Source organism: Mobula birostris, chromosome 3, assembly GCF_030028105.1.
Source record: "Mobula birostris isolate sMobBir1 chromosome 3, sMobBir1.hap1, whole genome shotgun sequence".
NCBI lineage: Eukaryota > Metazoa > Chordata > Chondrichthyes > Myliobatiformes > Myliobatidae > Mobula > Mobula birostris.
In genome coordinates this window covers 218,308,056-218,328,616 of record NC_092372.1, presented here as the reverse complement: position 1 = coordinate 218,328,616, position 20,561 = coordinate 218,308,056, and the positions used below count along the sequence as shown (strand labels likewise).

General features: G+C 39.4%; 1 protein-coding gene across 1 annotated transcript in view; it reads left to right on the top strand.

The window, feature by feature from the left end:
* Positions 1-20,561, top strand: part of obscnb (obscurin, cytoskeletal calmodulin and titin-interacting RhoGEF b) — a 598,125-nt gene that overhangs the window by 380,713 nt on the left and 196,851 nt on the right. The window contains exons 86-91 of the mRNA XM_072254438.1: positions 5,017-5,286; positions 6,244-7,566; positions 12,172-12,450; positions 15,035-15,110; positions 15,456-15,583; positions 19,037-19,234. Of these exons, the coding sequence (XP_072110539.1) occupies positions 5,017-5,286; positions 6,244-7,566; positions 12,172-12,450; positions 15,035-15,110; positions 15,456-15,583; positions 19,037-19,234 (2,274 nt within the window). The remainder of the gene's footprint in view (positions 1-5,016; positions 5,287-6,243; positions 7,567-12,171; positions 12,451-15,034; positions 15,111-15,455; positions 15,584-19,036; positions 19,235-20,561) is intronic.

The following is a 20,561-nucleotide window of genomic DNA, read 5'->3' as shown; positions in this document are numbered from 1 at the left end:
ACAGGGATGACTGCAGAGCAGCAATGGCTTGAGTTTCTGGGGGAAATGAGGAAGGAGCAGGATAGATGTATTGCAAAAACAAAGAAATACTCAAATGGCAAAATAGTACAACTGTAGTCAAAACTAACGTGAAAGCAAAAGAGAGGGCATACAACAAAGCAAAAATTAGTGGGAAGGCAGAAGATTGGGAAGGTTGTAAAACCCTACAGAGAGCAACTAAAAGTATCAGGAGGGAAAAAATGAAATATGAAAGCAAGCTAGCAAATAATATCAAAGTGGATAGTTTTTTCAAGTATGTTAAAAAATAAAAGAGAGATGAGAGTGCATATAGGGCCACTAGAAAATGAGGCAGGAGAAATAATAGCCAGGGACAAGGAGATGGCAGATGAACTAAATGAGTATTTTGCATCAGTCTTCACTGTGGAAAATACTAGCAGTGTGCCAGATGTTGAGGGTGTGAAGGAAGAGAAGTGTTTTCAGTTACTATTACAAGGGAGAAGGTGCTCAAAAATGTGAAAGACACCTGGACCAGATGAATTGTACCCTAAGGTTCTGAGGGAGGCAGCGGTAGAGATCGTGGAGGCATTAGTAATGATCTTTCATAAAATTATTGGACTCTGGGATGGTGCCAGAGGACTGGAAAATTGCAAATGTCACTCCACAGGAGAAAGGCAACAGAAAGGAAATTATAGACCAGTTAGCCTGACCTCAGTGGTTGGGAAGGTGTTGGAGTCAGTTGTTTAGGATGAGGTAATGGAATACACAGGTCAAGATAAGACAAAGTCAGCATGGATTCCTTAAGGGAAAATCTTGCCTGACCAACCTGTTAGAACTCTTTGAGGAAATTACACTGAAGATAGATTTAGGGGTCTAAGCAGAACATAGTGTCTCTGAGCCATTGAGCATGAGTGGGTGAGGCACCTTCTCTCCACTTAAGGAGGACGGCACGTCTGGCCAAAAGAGAGGCAAAAGACAATGTACGACATTTAGTCAGACTCAGATGCGTATCACCATTTCCGGAGGTGCCGAAAAGAGCAATCAGAGGGTTAGGTTCCAAATAGCAATTCAGTATATGGGATAAAGTTAAAAAGACATCCCTCCAGAATTCCTCCAAGCTAGGACAAGCCCAGTATATATGAATAAGGGAAGCCTTGCCCCCTTTACGCTTGTCACAACAGAGACTAATACCAGGGTAGAACTGTGATAATTTAGTTTTAGATATATGAGCCCTGTGTGCAACCTTGAACTGTAAAAGGCAGTGGCGAGCTCATAAAGAAGTTGAATTAACTGACTTGAGAATTGAATCCCAAACCTCATCGGACAGAGGAAAATTTAGATCATGCTCCCCGGCAGTTTTAATTTCGTCAAAGGGAGCTCGCCTCAAGATCGCTAACATATCTCGAATAGTGGATATAAAGCCTTTACCCAATGGGTTCATACGAAGAAACAAGTCCACAACATTTTTATCAGGTACCTCAGGAAAGTTTGGTATTAAAGGGTTGATAAAATGTCTAATTTGGAGATATCTGAAGAAATGAGTGTTGGGTAGGTTGAACTTTATAGATAGTTGTTCAAAAGTTGCAAAGCGATTGTCTATGAAAATATCTTTAAAGCACCTAATGCCCTTTCTGTGCCAGTCTTGAAATGTGAAATCCTGCACAGAAGGCTGAAAAAGATGATTATGTGAGATAGGACTAGAGAGAGAGAGAAACCGTGAAGACCATTATATTTTCTGAACTGAGCCCATATTCTCAGAGTGTGTCTGACGACAGGATTAACGATTGATTAAGGCAGATGGCAAGGAAGTGGGGGAATGGAGAGATTTTTATTTAAGAGTTCAAGTCCATTGCCACCCATATTGTGCAGTTAGACTGATTATAAAAGTAAGACCAAAAGATAAGACAACGTATGTTGGCTGCCCAGTAATATAAACGAAAATTGGACAAGGCCATACCACCTACCCTTCTAGGTCTTTGAAGGTGAGCTTTATTTAGTCTGGGATGTTTGCCCTTCCATAGATAGGACAAAATAATAGAATCTAACGAATCAAAAAAAGCTTTAGAAATAAAAATTAGTAAAGATAGAAATAAGTATAAAAACTGAGGAAGGATATACATTTTAACAACATTAGTTCGACCTAGCAGAGACATAGACTCTGTTTTGTATGATTTAAAAGATGAGTGAAATTTTCTCCAAAAAGATGCTTATAATTCCTTGTTACTGTAATGCCAAGGTAAGTAAATTGATTATTTACTACTTTAAAAGGGAGGTTATGAAATTCTACTATTTGTGCTTCTCTGTTTATTGGAAAAAGTTCGCTCTTATGTAAATTAAGTTTGTATTTGTTAAGAAGTGAAAACATTGGGGATAAGGAGGTAGTCGGATTTGATAATAAAAAGTAAATGATCATCAGCATAAAAAGAGATTTTGTGCTCAACACCCCCATCCAAATCCCCATCAGATCAGCGCAGCTATGAAACACAATCGCCAATGGCTCTATAGCCAGATCAAAAAGTAAGGGACTTAAAGGGCACCCTTGCTGGGTGCCACATTTAAGGTTGAAAGGTTGGGATTGCTGAGAGTTGGGTAAGACAGAAGCAGTGGGATTCATTATTCACTACTTAATTTGGACGTAAGGTTCCAAAAGGTGTGGGGACCTTTTCTTGAATATTTTCATAATTCCCATTTAGATTAAGGGTTTATCCCTCCTTTTTTTCCCTTTTGCATTTAAATTCCTTACTTCCAGCTTCTTTTGGTTAAGACTTGCGTTTTTTTTTATGTGTAAACATATTATAGCTCAGGTAGTAGGCAATATACCTTTTTATAAATATAGCTCTGTGGCGATAAAAGTTATGTTCAACTTTTCTATATACTGTAAGGTTGGCTTGGAGTTGGGTAGTGGGAGGGTGGGGTGGTAACTATATACGATTCTACTATGAGTGCTTTTCCTTAACTGTTGTGATCTGTACATTTGATGAGTTTGTTTTGCGCTGTATAAACCTTTTTTACTGTTTTTTCTGTTGCATTGTAAAACTTATTTTAAAAAAATTAATCAATAAAAGATAGATAAAGGGGATGCAGTTGATGTTGTGTATTTGGACCGTCAGAAGGGTTTTGACAAGGTGCCACACATGAGGTTGCTTACCAAGTTATGAGACAGAGCAGATGTGGAAAGGATGTTTCCCATGGTGGGGGAGTCTAGGACAAGAGGGCACAACCTCAGGATAGAGGGGGTGTCAATTTAAAACAGAGATACAGAGAAATTTCTTTAGTCTGAGGGTGGTGAATTGGTAGAATTTATTACCACAGGTAGCTGTAGAGGTCAAGTCTTGGGTGTATTTAAGGTAGAGCTTGATAGGTTCTTGATTGGACTTGGCATCAAAGGTTTCATGCAGAAAGCTGGGGAGTAAGGCTGAGAAGGGGAAAAATAGATTCGCTATGATTGAATGGTGGAACAGACTCGACGGGCCAAATGGCCTAAATCTGCTCCAATGTCTTATGGTCTTTGTGTCTTAAATGTCAGCAAATGACTAGAAGACAAATTTAAAAAACCAAAAGAAGTAAGTGTAAATCAAAAGAAATAAAAGAACTGTATGTCCTTTTAACAATATCTACAAAGCCACTGAGGTGTTCTAAAGAAATTAAAACAGAAAATGCTGGAAACAGTCAGTAGGAGAGACAGCGTCTGTTGAAAGGGAAACAGTGAATATCTCAGGTCAATGACACTACATCAGAACTGGGAAAGATAGAAAACAAGTTAGTGGTAAGTTGTAACATTGGTGGGGGAGTAACGATAGGAGAAAGGGAGTAGCTGAGAGAGTGAGGCTAGAATTTTTTCAATTAATATTTTAATATAAAACAGATTGCTAAGTGAATGAGTACAAGTGCATATCCTGGAACAGCTTGTTGATTGATTTTTGTTTTTTCAGAAATATTGTCCAGGTTTTATTTTTGATTTCTGGGTGATCCATGAACCCATGAATATTATCTCAATCCTCTCAACCTCAACACCGTTGATATAGAAAGTAGCATGCAATTTCTCCCCCCCCCTCCCCCACCTTCCTGAAATCAATGACCAGCTCTTGTTTTGTTGACATTAGGGGAAAGGTTATTGTCATGACACTATGGTACCAAGCTCTCATCTCTTTCCTGTACTCCAACTCATCGTTATTTGAGATATGGCCCACTATGGTGGTATCGTCTAAAAACTTGTAGATTAGAGTTTGAACAGAATCTGGCCATGCAATTATGAGTGTATAGAGAGTAGAGTAGCGGCGGGGTAAGACCTCAACCTTGTGGAGCACCAGTGTTTAGAATAATCATGGCAGAGGTGTTGCCACCTATCCTTTCTGATAGTCAGGGATCCAGATGCAGAGGAAGGCATTGACCCTCATGGTCTGGAGTTCGGTGATTGTTCCTTGGCATCAGGCGCCAATATGTTTTTTTTCTATCACGTGAAAGTTTAAAAAGAGCTTTTCCTTTCTGAAATGCTCCTCTAACTTCTGAATTTGTACATTCTGTCACTTCAATCCTCTTTCTTAACCCTGCCCTTAAAAGAACAATTAACTGCAGTAGATACACCCTAAGTGAAGCAATTTAGACCATAAGATTTAGGAGCAGAAGTAGGCCATTCGGCCCATTGAGTCTGCCTTGTCTTCTTCATCCAGTCATCCCCACTCCCCTGCTTTCACCCCACACCCTTTGATGCCCTGGCTAATCAAGAACCTATCTATCTCTTCCTTAAATACTTAAATTTAAATTAGATTACTGCATCGAAGACCCTATATGAATATACTTTATTTAAATTAATAGCACACAAAGAAGCATAATAGTTGGTTGCTTTAAATTCGTGTAGATTTTGCTGTACATGGAAATCAAGAAAATGCTGTTCTATATTCTGATGCAAGCCGACACCTGATTATTAGCATTGTGCATATTTACCATGCTATTTTCAAGTATGTGATTATTTACCTGGTGTCCACTGTGTCCATTTATGAACCTTTATCTGTTTTGCAGAGGTTCCTGTGACTGTCACCATTCCTCTCACTAACATTACTGCAATAAATGGGGAGTCTGTCAAGCTCGAGTGTGAATTTTCCAGAGAATGCATTAATGCATCATGGCTAAAGAATGATCAGCCCATTAAAACAAGCAGCAAGAATGAAATAATTTCTGAAGGAACAAAACACTGTCTTCTTATTCACAATTGCAGTGCTGAGGATGAAGGGAGATACACCTGTATGGCAACCTCAGATACTAAAACATCTGCTGAAGTCACCTTGGATGGTAAAAAAAAATGTAGTTCTGTTTCTTGCCTTTACTAACATTTTTCCAATCATTTTCACCCTAAGGTATTTCCAAATCTTACCTTTGGAATGTCATGAAAATATATGATCCAAAATGAAGTCAAGGTCATACAGTACAGAAACAGAACCTATCTTTACTCATTCATTTTTCCAACACTTCCTTTGAAATGACACACCTTTTATATTTAATATTTTGTTGTTATTTCAAGGGCTCATCTAATTATGCCTTAAAATGTTGTGGAAGTATGCCCCTCAACCAACCAAATACCATAAAAGACACTTGCATTGTGGTCTCCCTTGTACTGGTGATACCCAACACAGATTGGGTGATCACTTCATCGAGCTTCTTCACTCCATCCACTGCAGCAGGCAGGATCTCCTTCTGGCAAACCATTTTATTTCAACTTCCCATTCCCATACTGACATATCTGTCCACAGCTTCCATCACTGCCGGCCCCAGATTGTAGGAACAACACCTCATGTTCTATCTTAGTGATTACCAACCTGATAACATGACATTGATTTCTCTAACTTCCAGTAACCAGTCCTTCATCTTCTTCCCTTGGGTTCTCTTTATTCTATGGTCTACTGTACTCCCCTCTCAGATTTCTTCATCTTCAGTCCTTTGCCTTCTCACCTATCACCTCCCATCTTCTCACAATGCAAAGTGAAGGACCTAAGCTAAAACATCCTGTTTGATGAAACAAAAAATGTGAAATCTGGATGGAAATCATAATTTTATGCTGCTATTTATAATCTGCAAAAATGGGATAGTTTGGTACATCAGCTTGAATTATGCATGTTAAAAATGACTGCAAATTTACAAAGATGGTATACTTGTTTTTACTGTTTGTCCTATAAATGTGTTGTACGGTACTCTGTTGTATTTACTCTGGTTGTACAATTAATAAAATAATTGATGTCTTATTCTCTGCAGATACCAAAAAGCCTGTTCCAGATCAGGACTGGGAAATTCTACAGGAGGCTGATAAAGTTACAGTTGAAGTAATAGATGGGGAGGAAGTTACTCCCAAACCAAGCTTGCCACCTGAGGCAGCACAGGAAGGTGATCTACATCTTCTTTGGGAAGCCTTGGCAAAAAAACGAAGAATGAGCCGAGAACCAACTCTTGATTCTATCAGCGAAGTACCAGAAGAAGATGACAAAGCTCTAAAACAACGGCTGCGGAAAGGTTTGGAGACTGAAGAATTATCTACAGATGACATGTCTAGAGCATGTGATTCTTACACAAGCTCTGACGAAGAGTCAAGATCAGGTACTCCATCCCTTGTTCATTACCTGAAAACAGCAGGACAGTCAACCATAACAGTAGCAGGAAAAGTACAAACTATTTCTACAAGCAAATTTTTTAAACACTGGGAATCTACAGACGCTGAGTCTGAGAAATTGAAAGATGAACCTGTTTTGGAAGAAGATCCATCTCTCGCTGAAGCTGCAACAAAAATCCAAGCTGCATTTAAGGGTTATAAAATCAGGAAGGAACTGAGACAGCAAGACATACCTGTGTTTGGAGAAGTTTTTAAACCTCAGACAATTGAGCTGGGCCAAACTATCCATCTTGATTGTGTGGCCCTGAGCAAATCTGAAGTCAAAGTTCGATGGCTGAAAGATGGGGAAGAGCTTGTTGATGGAAGACATTATCATATTGATAATTACAGTGATGGAGCCTGTTCTTTAATTATTACAGGTGTGGAAGAAAAAGACTCTGGAACGTATACTTGCGAGGCTTCTAACAAATTTGGCACAACTTCTCACAGTGGAAAAGTTAAGGTTGTAAGTGAAGGGATGGAAACCGTTAAGAAGCTTACACAAGGCATCGGTATAAAGTACAGCACTGATAGCGAACCTGAAAGTTCTTCAGGAAGTGAAGTTGATGATGCTTTCCGCAGGGCGGGTAAACGACTTCACAGACTGCTGCGTTCAAAACTACCTCTTGAAATTTCTGATGTGGATGAAGAATTTTTTTTCAGTGCTGATGAAGGAGATGAAGAAATTTTGGACAGACAGACCTACCATGAGGATGAAAATTATATTTATATTAAGTTTGATACCTTAACTGAAGCAGAAGTGGCTGCTGCCAGGTTTAAAGAGATATTTATTGGCCAGGGAATTCATGTTCAAATTGATATTTGCCAAGACAATAATAGGGTTGAGATACGGATTAAGAAGGTTTCGCGGTCTGCTGGTGCTTTTGGAGAAGACCATACACCCATACAAAAGGGACCACAAATTGAGTCTGGTATGCTCTACTACTATTGCTTAAGTTTATTTCTCAACTTTTATGGGTTCTTTCACATTCAAAAAGTACAATATTTAATACAGTATTACTTACTTAAGCTATAAAAGTGACCCCTGAATTAAAGGGTGGCGGGGTGTCAGTGGGTGGTGGTTGCATTTCTAGAAAATGGTTCACCTCATGGTTTTCTGTAGCATGATTCGCATCAGCTGCGCATGTGTCAAGAAAAATGAGTTTAAGTAAATAAGTGATTTATATACAGTACTTTAATTTCTCATAAATTCCATGAGAGTAAATCTTATTCCCTATCTCGAGTTTTTGTGATTTGTGAATTCTGTAAGGGTGAATTTTTATAATGAGAACAGCCGTATCGCAGGGGTCAAAGTACTAAAATTTAGGATATCCTAGGAAAAATGGCCACAACAAATATTGTGCATTTTATTATCTACCTGTAATATTTATGTATGAAATGAGCATGGAAGTTTGCATATTCTTTGCTTTCAACATACTCTAAACAAGGTGTAAATAATATAAAAAATGTGTTAATTTATTTGTGAGTACAAATGCTACTGCAAGGAGGTATCTATCGTTTAACATAGTAAAAAGATTTTTCACTTGAAAGAAAAGTCATTAATGATATGAAAGACATTTTAAAGGTGGAAGGAAAAGAGCAGTAAACATAAGAACACACCAAACTACAGAAAAATTAAGCATGAAAGTTGTTAGAAAAAGATCATGGAGGAAATTAATGTTTACCCCACTTGCTGTCGAGTCTAAAATAGATGATAGATGCTGGGTGTGTGGCTAGAGTAGAGGGAATCTTGGCTTAGGATAAGTCTCCAGGAATGATCTTCTCACAAGCAAGAGAAAATCCGCAGATGCTGGAAATCCAGGCAACCCTCAAAAAATGGTGGAGGAATTCAGCAGAGCAGGCAGCATTTTTGGAAAAAATTAAACAGTTGACATTTCAGGCCAAGACCCTTCATCAAGATTGGAGAAGAAAGATGGTAAATCAGCACAAGGGGGAAGGGAGGAAGAAATACAAGGTAGTACGTGATAGGTGAAACTGGGAGGGGGAGGGGTGAAGTGAAGGACTGGGAAGTCGATTGGTGAGAGAGATGAAGGGCTGGAGAAGGGGGAATCTGATAGGACAGATCAGAAGGTCATGGAAGAAAGGGGGAGGAGCACTTGAGGGAGGTAATGGGCAGGTAAGGTGATAAGGTGAGAGAGGGAACTAGGAATGGGGGAAGGGGGCATTCCTGGAAGTTCATGAAATCGATGTTCAAGCCATCAGGTTGTAGGCTACCCAGATATTGCTCCCCCAGTCTGAGTGTGGCCTCATTGTGACAGTAGAAGAGGCTATGGACTGTCATGTTGGAATAGGAATGAGAAGTGGAATTAATATGGTTAGCCACTGAGAGATCCCATTATTTCTGGTGGAAGGAGCGTAGGTGCTTGGTGAAGCGGTCTCCCAATCTACATACAGGAAGCCACACTGGGAGCAGCGGGTGCAGTGAATGACCCCAACAGACTCACAGGTGAAGTGTTCCCAAACATCCTGGATGTTTGGGGCCCTGAATGGTAGTGAGCGAGGAGGTGCAGGGGCAGGTGTAGCACTTGTTCTGTCTGCAAAGATAAGTGCCAGGAGGGAGATCAGTGTGAAGGGATGAATGGACAAGGAAGCCGTGTAGGGAGCAATCCCTGCGGAAAGCAAAGAGTTGGGGGGGGGGGCATGGAGATGTACTAGGTGGTGGGATCCCATTAGAGATAGCAGTAATGAGGCCACACTCAGGTTGGAGGAGCAACACCTTCTATTCGGCAACCTAATGGTATGAACATTGATTTCTCAAACTTTCTATAATGACCCTCCCCACCATTCTTCATTCCCATTCCCATCTCCCTCTTTCACCTTATCAACTTACCTGCCCATCGCCTCCCTTTGGAGCTCTTCCTCCTTCTCTTTCTTCCATGGTCTTCTATCCTCTCCTATGAAATTCCCCCTTCTCCAGCCTTTTATCTCTTTCACCTATTGACTTCTCAGCTCTTTACTTCACCCTTCCCCCTCTCCCAGTTTAACCTATCACCTACTACCTTGGATTTCTTCATCCCCTCTCCCCACCTTCTTACTCTGACTTCTCATCAATTTTCTCCAGTCCAGATGAAGGGTCTTGGCCCGAAATGTCGTCTGTACCCTTTTCCCTAGATTCTGCCTGGCCTGCTAAGTTCCTCCAGCATTTTATTAAAAGCATACCGTTTAATATGCTAACCTCTGCTTTAGGATTCTGACAATAGATAGAGCTGAATTAAAAAGAAGGGAGCATCCATTTTCAGAAGCAGATCTGTTATTTGTCCAATTGATTCCTGTGCATTCTAGAACACTAGTTCAACACACAGAATATCAAAGGAAATCTTACCCTGCAGGCAACTCTGGCAAACCCACCAGTTGAAGCTAGATGTTGTCATTCTCCAGCATATTTGGAACCATGTTTCTTCAGCAAAATTAGATGTTTGAAACTCTTCAAAAACAGGAAGGTTGTCAAAGGGTACAACAAGTGATAGAACAGATGGAAATGTTGGTGGAGATATGGCAGATTGAATTTGATGATGCTTTTTGGGGGTTGAAATACCACTGGAGAGTATATAGAAATGACAGGAGCCTTAGGAACATCACAGTTGTACAGGAAGCTACTGATGGGATGAAAGAAGCTGTGAACACTACCAGAGATGGAGGACCGTCTTGCTGCCCTAAAAAGCAGTGGCATAACAGGGAAAAGAGAGAGGATGCTGGTGAGACTGCATTTGTAGTACGGTTTTGGTTGCCCAGCTAAAGGAAAGATTTTAGGAAACTGGTAAAAGTACAGAAATTATTTTCAAGAATGTTGCCAGGTCTTGATGGACTATGTTATTAGGAGATGTTGGACACACTAAGACTTTAGCTTTGGAGTGTAGGAGACGATGAAATGATCTTCCAGAGATGTATAAAGTCCGTGAAAGGCATAGATAGGGTGAATGCATGCTGTTTTTTTTTTCCCCAGTGTTGGTGATTCAAAAATTTGAAGGCATGGGTTTAAGGTGAGAAGGGCAAAGTTTGATGGGTACTCAAGGTACAATATTTTTACCCAAAGGGGAATGAACTGTCAGAGGAAGTCGTTGAATCAGGTACAAAAACAACTTTTAAAAGACAGTTGGACAGGTATGCGAAGTCCAAAGTTTTAGAAGGTTATGAGCCCAAACGCTGACAAATGGGATGGGTTTGGATGGACCAGTTGGACCAAAAGATCTATTCCCAAGCTGAATAACCCTGTTGCTGTACAGAGATCTTGAGGTGCAAGTCCTTAGTTCCGTAAAAGTAGCAACACAAGTGGATAGGTTAGTTTAAAAAAAGGCAATACGACATACTTGTCTTCAGTGGTCAGAGAACTAAGTATAAAATTTGGCCAATCATGTTTTGGGTATATTAGACTTTGGTTAAGCCAGATTTGGAGTATAGTGTTGTAATCCTGCTTACAACACTATAAATAGTATATAGAGGCTCTGAAGATAATGTAGAAGAGTTTGATCAGCATGTTGTCCAGATGGAGTGTATTAACTATGAGGAGAGGTTGGACAGATTATTTTCTGTAAATTTTCAAAGGCTGAAAGGCCAACCTAATCGAAGTACCTAAAATCATGAAAGGCATAGATAGGGTCAGAATCTTTGTTCCAGGCTGGAAATGTGAAGTAATGGAAGGATTAGGTATAATGTGAGAAGGAGAAAGTTTAAAGATTTGTGATGCAAGTCTTTTACAGAGGCTGGTAGGTACTTTGAAAATGTTGCCGGGGAAGTGGTGGTGGAAGCAGATGTGATGGCAATGTTTAAGAAGGAAACAGACAAATGAACAAGCTGGGAATAGAAGGATGCTGACTAAATGCAGGCAAATGCAATTTGTTTAATTTGGCATCATGGTCAGCACAGACAATGATCTGAAGGGCCTGTTCCCAAGTTGTGTTGTCCTATATCCTATGTTCTAAAAGGATATAAGTTGGCCATGTGGTCTCACATTCAATAAGATCATGGCTGATCTAGGTTTCAAGTCCACCTTCCCACCTTTTCTCTATAGTCTCCAATTCATTAGTTCTAAAAATTAGTCATACACATCTTGTTAAGTCAGAGATCTTTAAAGACTTACAACTCTCAGTTTCAAATTGTCCTTCTAGTGGAAGCAGACTCCCAGGATCTAATTTGTCTATTCTTTTTAGAATCATGATGAGATTCTATATAAGATTGGCCTTGTATTCTTCCAAACACCAGTGACTATAGATTGATTTGACTCAATCTATCACTGTAAACCAGGGGTTTCCAACCTAATGTCCTCAGACCCCTTGGTTAATGGTAGGGGTCCATGGCATAAAAAGAGGTTGGAAACCCCTGCTTTAAATGAAAAGTTTGGAAATAAATGCAAAAAGGAAACCCATAGAAATATCAAAGGATTATGTTTAAATGAATGAGGTTTAAAATTCTATAATCAATTTTTTTCAATAAACTGTCAGCTCTAGTGCCTTTCCAGAAAAGTGTATTCGTAATGTTAATGCATTATTTATTTTTCTGCTTCCCTCTGCCACCTGAAGCACCCCATGTTGTATCTGAGCTCCAGAACCAGGATGTTCAGGAAGGCTACCCTGTTAGTTTTGATTGCATGATAACTGGATATCCACCTCCCGTCGTACAATGGTTTAAGGACGGAAAGCTGATTGAGGAGAATGACCACTACATGATCAATGAAGATCAAGATGGGTGTCACCAACTCATCTTAACATCTGTAATTCTGAGAGATATGGGAGTGTATCGATGTGTGGCAGAAAACTACATTGGAGTTGCGTCAACAAAGGCTGAACTAAGAGTCGATGGTAAGTGTGAAGACAGCAGAGTAATAAATTGAATGTAAATGATATAAGCTAAATAAAAATATAACATTCCCTTTGGAAACTTCAAGAATATATTTCTAAAACTTTGACAACATTTTAATTTTCTGGAACTTACTTGTTTTAATTATTTACATTTGGGCCATTATCCACATAGTTTAACCGAGGCATGTTAGTAGAAATACTCATATTTATGCCATTGCGTGAACCAATTTCAAATTGACCATTCAAAACCTTAATGGTTATTGTGATTTCACTGACACAGAATAACTATTTTAAACATAACAAGACAATGCTAAAATGTTTTCTATGAAAGCTTATATGTTATCAGGAAAATTAAGGTAATTAGTTAGCTAGCAAAACGCAGAAAGCAGGAGTAAAATAATAATGACTGGTGGTTTCTGTTGATAAATCCATTTGCCGTCCCTTCTCAACCACCAGTTATCAATATTTAGTAGGAATAGCACTACGCACAAATAGTCCATATTAGGCAGACTTCCCTCTGCTCTTTGCTGTGGGAGGTACACCCTATATGCAGCCCTAATCCAACTGGGGAAACCATTCCCTCAGGCATACTCATTGTTACCAACTGGTGGGACATGCTATCTCTCAAAAACTATGCAAATAGTGCTTCATGCCCACTATTTTTCCCACTTTCTTATGGTCACTAACAAGACCTGTGTGTATTGGTCCTTCTACACATTCCTTTCTTATACTGCCACCAGTATCACTGAAGTTTCCATTTTTCTGACTGGACTCGCTGAGGAAGAGAGCAGAGCACACTTGGCAGTAATGGCTTGAGCTAAATCAAACAGGAAAGGTCGAAGACTGTGGAATTCACTATTTCCACAAAATCACACTTGAGATGGTGCAATTTTGTATTTAGTTATTTCTTAGCTCTTCAAACCCTGAATATTGCTACCTTTTTATTGGGCTTATTTTAAGAAGGTTCTTTTTATTTTTTTTCCTCTTGTGCAGGTTTGAAAATAATTTAGCAGTGTAGTCAAAATCTAGAATCAGAATCAGATACGAATACCTTTGTCTTGTAACATGTGAAATTTTTTATTCTGTGGCAGTCGTACAGTGCAAAGAATTAGAATTAGTATAAATACAAAATAAATATATTGCGCAAACAAAAGCAACAACAAGGCAAACAACAGGAATTCTGCAGATGCTGGAAATTCAAGCAATTCAAGAAATCTCTTACTAACTCTTCCTTCAGTTAGTCCTGACGAAGGGTCTCGGCCTGAAACGTCGACTGTACCTCTTCCTAGAGATGCTGCCTGGCCTGCTGCGTTCACCAGCAACTTTGATGTGTGTTGCAACAACAAGGCGTTGTTCCTGGGTTCATGGACCTTTCAGAAATCTGATGGCAGAGGGGAAGAAGATCTGTCTAAATCATTGAGTGTAGACCTTCAGGCTCCTATACCTCCTCTGTCATGGTAGTCCTGAGGGGAGAGCATGTCCTAGATAGTGTAGGTTTTTAGTATGGATGCCATCTTGTGATATTGACTCTTGAAAATGTCATCAGTAGTGTGTCCTTGATGAAGCTTTCTGAGTCTACATCTCTTTGCAGCCTCTTGCAATCCTGTGCGTTGCAGCCTGTATACCAGATTGTAATGCAACCAGCCAGAATGCTCTCCACCATACATCCATAAAAGTTTGCAAGAGTCTTTGGTAACAGATCAAACCTCCTCAAACTCCTAAATGAAGTAGAGCTACTGGCATGCCTTCTTCAAGATACAAATTCTAGCATAAGTTTGAGTTGTAAAGGATTTTTTTTTACTCTCAGGCTTTTGTGAATCTTTATGGCAAATGACTGCTTAGTATATTCCTTATATTCAACTCATAGTCATAGTCATACTTTATTGATCCCAGGGGAAATTGGTTAAAGATTATAGAAATCAGGCAGGAATGTGAAGATGAGGCCTAGAATTAGATAACCTCTCAGTATCATCTTTTGGGGATTTTACTCTTCTACAAATTAATTGTAGAATTAATTTTGCTATTGCTAATGCTAAATTAAGTTTTGCCATTGATGAAGCATTCAGTGGCATGAACATTTAATGTAGAAATGCAGAGCCTATGTATTTCCTTAAATACAGTGAAACCCTTAAAATCTTAATGATAAAATCTATAAAGTACCCAGGACATCTTCAAGGAACGATGTCTCAGAAAGGCAGCATCCGTTATTAAGGACCTCCAGCACCCAGGGTATGCCCTTTTCTCACCATTACAATTAGGTAAGAGGTAAAGAAGCCTGAAGGCACACATTCAGCGATTCAGGAACAGCTTCTTCCCCTCTGCCATCCGATTCCTAAATGGACTTTGAACTCATGAACACTACATCACTTTTTTAAATATATATTATTTCTGTTTGTGCACATTTTTTAATCTATTCAATATACGTACACTGTAATTGATTTATTTTTTTTTCTATATTATGTATTGCATTAAACTGCTGCTAAGTTAATAAATTTCATGACACGTGCCAGTGATAATAAAGCTGATTCTGATGTTGCCTTTTTAATAGGTTTTAAATTTAAATGGTTTTAATTCTGTATTTCAGTTTCTAGCTCAGACTACGACACAGCAGAAGCCACTGAGACATCTTCTTATGTCAGTGCCCAAGCTTCCCTCACACGGTGAGCATGCTATAACTTTTGCATCCAATGAACTCAAAGGTCATAATCAAATATTAGTTCGGTACAGCATTGTGGGGTGAATGGGCTGCTCCAGTGCTATATTATTTTATGTTCTGCGTTCCAGAAATTATAGTCATAGTCATACTTTATTGATCCCGGGGGGAAATTGTAGATGTATGTAAGTTCGTAAATCCTTTCGTTGGTGTATTTTAAAAACCTTTTCAAAGTTGCGTCTTTTTCCACAGGTGGGAATATATTTCTCTCCCTTTCCATGGCATAGCCTAATATAATAGTTTCAGTTCCTTGAAAAGAAATTGTATTAACTTACTCATTTCTTTGTATCAGTGAGCAGAACTTAGAAGGTATGGAATCACAGGCTGAAGAAGAACAGCTGCCTCAGATTGTAGAAGAGCTGCACGATACCTTTGTTACTGTTGGAGCTCCAATAATAAAATTGCAAATTAAAGTTAAAGGTATTAAAAACGATCACCAATTAATTTTTTGAGATCTTCAGTGTATGTTGGAATCAGAATATAGATGTGTGTAGGTTTTCTCTCAGCTTGTGAATAAACTGTCTAAAAACAATGATGTTGAATGTTCTCCATGAAGATGAGAAATGCATTGACATGAATTTTATTCTCTGACAGCAGTAATAGGAAAAATGTTAGAATTAACTGGTAATAATGTGGTAATAAAGAGACTTAAAAGAATAATAATGGCATTGGGCAAAAACAAAGTGGATTTGTAAAATGGAAATCATATTTGACAAACCAATTAGAATTTTTTTCTGGTTGTAGCTAGCAGAATAGGGTAAGGGTGAACTCATTGACATATATTTAGATTTTCAGAATAAAATTATTGAGAGTAATATACAGGCTTGGATGAGAGTTGGGCAGAAAGCACAGAAGGAATAAATAGATCATTTTTTCAGGTTGAGATTCAGTGATTAGTGGAATGCTGGTACTGCAGACCCAGATTTTCATCATCTATGTAGAAATATACTTATAATAAAGGGGCAGCTGCACATTTATTAGATGGCAGGAGATTAAGCAGACTGAACCTAACTCTCTTGAATGAGAAAAATTAGAAGTGATTTCACTGCATCGTGGAAAATTTTAAAAGGTGATTGACAATTCTTCCCTTGACTGCTGTGTCTTGAACCAGGTTATAGATAGCCATCCGTTGGTCTGGTCGACCATGGATGTTGCATTCCAGATGTCAAAGTCTTGTCACGAACCCCATGATGGGAATAAAGAACCAGCAGAAATAGAAAACACTTTGGAATATTTATTAGTAGCTACGCAATACAGTAATATAAATGTAGATAAATCAAACAGGTTAGCAATGATTTTATATATATATATGTATATATATCAGTGAGTGTGGAAAGATATGTATGAAAAACCAAGCTTCTTTAAGTCCAGGGGTAAAAAGATACAGTCTTACAATGATGAGTGAAGTTCAGTTCAGTTCGTGGTATTGAGTTGAGTAGTGATGGAGAGAGAGAGGGAGAGATTTGAGTCTTCAGGTGACCTGACGCCGTCGATGATCTTGTTGTCCTTCGAAATCCTTTAAAAGTCACCGACTGTGACTTTAGCAAAGGGGACCAGTTTTCTGTAGTGGAGCTATACCCCAGGCCAGGGTGGACACATGGACAACGCCCCACCGGTCAACCCTTTTCTTCTTTCCACTACAAGAGCGATGGATCGATCTGCCTGATTGATCCTCCAAAACCCACTTTCTCTGCGGGCACAACAATGCTCATTCAGTGTCCAGATCATGTGTCTGAGGTCTGTATCATCTGCCCTCCTATTTTATCTTCCCATGCTGAGCATCAACTGTCATTCAAATAATCCCGCCTTCCTCTCTCTGTGAAAGAAATACAAGCAGGCAAAAGTCCTTGAGTATCAACAACCCGCTGAAAATCATAACATCGAGTGTCCATTAAATAACGCGGCCTTCGGACACCATAGCAACTTTCAAGCTGCTCGGTGCTGTCTCCAACTCCAACTCAGTAGAAATCCAAAGTTACTTCCAGTGCCTTAAAGTGACAGTCCAACCGTTAGTCTTCGTGTCTTCCTCTCTTTTACAAACAAGCTGGTGTTAAATAACTCTCTTTGTCTCTTTTCAAAACAACAGTTTATAGGGGTACTTCAGGATCCCATCACAGTCTATACGCAAGCCAGGACAGTATGATATGAAGAGCAAGCTGTTGCCCATGCAACAGGCTGATCCTCTCCATGAAGTAGATGAATCCAAACAAATGGCAGAAACCTATACAATTTGGCACCAGCAGCAGTCAGTATTGACTGGCATCTTAACCTTAGGGACTCCAGCTCTGGATTTTTTCCTTTAGGTTTATTCCCAAAGCCTTCCCCATGAGTCGCAGACAGCAGAGGTTTGAAATCAAAATTTTCCTTCTCCTGGATGAGCTGGCAACCATGGTAAAAGAGCGCCATTTGTTTGGCGTGGCTGGTTTTAAGGTGCCAGTAACCTGCCTTTGCTTCTTCTCCAGTCAGTAGAAATGGTTCTGCCGGACTTGGTGACTAAGCCACTTGTGAAGGCCAGGAGATGGACTTGGTTGTCAGAGGCTATTTGAGAAACATGGCATTGGGAGCGTTTAATAGGTAGTGTGAGCTTATCCCCACTACCCCCTCCCCATAGCTATGACAAGCTTGAAGAACAAGCTTACAGTTCCAAAATGGAGGGGGAGGGTTAGCCATTCAGGACAAAGATCATACAGTCATAGGGTCATACAAAAGTACAGCATAGAAACAGGCCCTTTGGCCCATCTAGTCCTTGCTGAATCATTTAAACTGCCTACAGCCATTGATCTACTCTGGGTGAGATCTTTTCACAGTCTTTAGAATTCCCTATCCAAGAACACTGTGAATGCTCGGTCATCAGGTAAATTCAAGAAATCAATAAATGTGTAAGGAATAAGAAAATGTGCAGGACACAGAGGTAAAAGATCAGCCATGATCTTATTGAATTACAGAACAATATGAGCTTCTAAATGACCTATATCTTCATCTTTTCTGTTAATGGTATCCTAGAAATTGTGGAATTAGTTGTCAGGCTTAAGATTAGTGTCTGACTCGTGGTCAATCATTTGGAGAATTGTGAGCAGTTTTGAGCCCCCTATCTAAGAAATACCCTGGGAATGAAAGGGTTAATATACGTGGACCATTTGGCTCTGGGACTGTACTTGCTGGAGTTTAGAATAATTAGGGGGTTTCTTATTGAAACCTACTGAATATTGAAAGGCCCAGATAGAGTGGACGTGCGGAGGATGTTTCTAATTGTGAGAGAGTGTAGGACCAGGGAGCATAGCCTCTGATTAAAGAAATACCTCCTTATCTGTTATAAAGGGATGCCCTTCTATTCTGAGGGTGGTGAATCTGTGGAATAGATTGCCACAGACAGCTGTGGAGGTCAAGTTGTTGGGTATTTTTTAAAGCAGAGGTTGATGGGTTATTTATTAGTAATGGCATCAAAGGTTAAGGAGAGAAGGCAGGAGAATAGGTTTGAGAGAGAAAGTAAATCAGGTCTGATCGACTAGTTGAGCAGACTCAGTGGGCTGAATGGCTTACTTCTGTTCCTGTGTCTTCTGGTCTGTTCAGTGTCTTATTCAAATCAAGACATCACAATATTACACTTTGTATATCCGCAACTGAAATTTCATATGAGAAGATTGGCCTGAGGAGGATCAGTCAAAAACTATATTATTCATAAAAGAGATTAATCAAAATGAGTATATAAGAAAAATGTTTACTTACATGTATATGTCTATGTAAGGTATTGGATAGAATGGTTTCTGTCTAAAAGTAGACCAAAAGAAGTGGTACATCTTGAATGGGTTAATTATTCTTATATTTGTCCCTTTTTAAAATTATTTTCTTTAATACAATATCACTCTTCAATAGGTTATCCAGTCCCTCGTGTATATTGGTTTAAAGATGGAATACCTCTGCGTGCTACAGATGGAATTCTGATGACTGATGATAAAGGAGATCATACCCTAGAAATTCTCAATGTTACAAAAGAAGCTGGCGGTGAATATGCAGCATACATCAGCAATTCATCAGGCTCGGCCTATACTTCTGCTGTGGTGCATGTTCAAAGTAAGCAGAATACTTGTATTTCCAGTCCTTTGTCATTGGTGAGATATGGAGGGGTACCGTTTACAACCTGCCTTCACTGGCAGCTCAAAGATTGGGCACACAGGAGACATAAGGCTGCAGAAAGTGGAATCTGGAGCAACACACAATATGCTGGAAGAGCTCAGCAGTCACGCAGCATCTGTTGGTGGAAAGGAATTGTGGACACTTTGGTAATGTAAGGTTGAACCCAAGGGGTCAGCAATTCCTTTCCTCCAGCAGATTGTTGCTCCGAATCAAAGATTCCACCCACTCTGAACATTCTCCCTTTTTCCCTCTCCCATCGATGCAAAAGCCTGTACCACCAGGCCCAACGACAGCTTCTATTCCTCTATTATCAGAATCTTTAATGGACCTCTTATACAACAAGATGGATTCTTGGCCTCACAATCTACCTCATTAACATCTTGCACATTATTGTTTACCTGCATTGCACTTTTTCTGCAGCTGTTACACTTTATTTGTCATTGTTATTGTTTTACCTTATTTTAGCTTAATGCACAATGTAATGATTTAATCTGTATATAGAATATGCAAGATAAACTTTTCACTATATCTTGGTATGTGTGACAATAATAAACCAATACAAAAAAAAACTAAATATTGGGCACATTTGCTCCCACCAACATTTAAAATTGAGTTTGCTTTGAAATGCAAGTTAAGACCATAGACCATAAGACCATAAGACAAAGGAGCAGAAGTAGGCCATTCGGCCTATCGAGTTTGCTCTGCCATTTTATCATGAGCTGATCCATTCTCCTATTTAGTCCCACTCCCCCGCCTTCTCACCATAACTTTTGATGCCCTGGCTACTCAGATACCTATCAATCTCTGCCTTAAATACACCCAATGACTTGGCCTCCACTGCTGCCCGTGGCAACAAATTCCATAGATTCACCACCCTCTGACTAAAAAAAATTTCTTCGCATTTCTGTTCTGAATGGGCGCCCTTCAATCCTTAAGTCATGCCCTCTCGTACTAGACTCCCCCATCATGGGAAACAACTTTGCCACATCCACTCTGTCCATGCCATGTTAAATATCATAAATATTAGTAACTCCTGCTCAATCGCCTGCCATCTGGTAAGAGATACGGAAATATCTTAGCCAAACAGTAAGACTAAAAAACAGCTTCTTCCTGAGGAATGTTGTGTAGCTGAATAATTCTACTTCCCAGGCTTGCCAATGGCCTTTGAGTGTTGTGAACTATCAAGTAAATACGGGATTTTTTTTTAATTAAGTGGTACCGCTTGTATTATAAATATCTGCTTTGCACAGACTGGAGTAGCAGC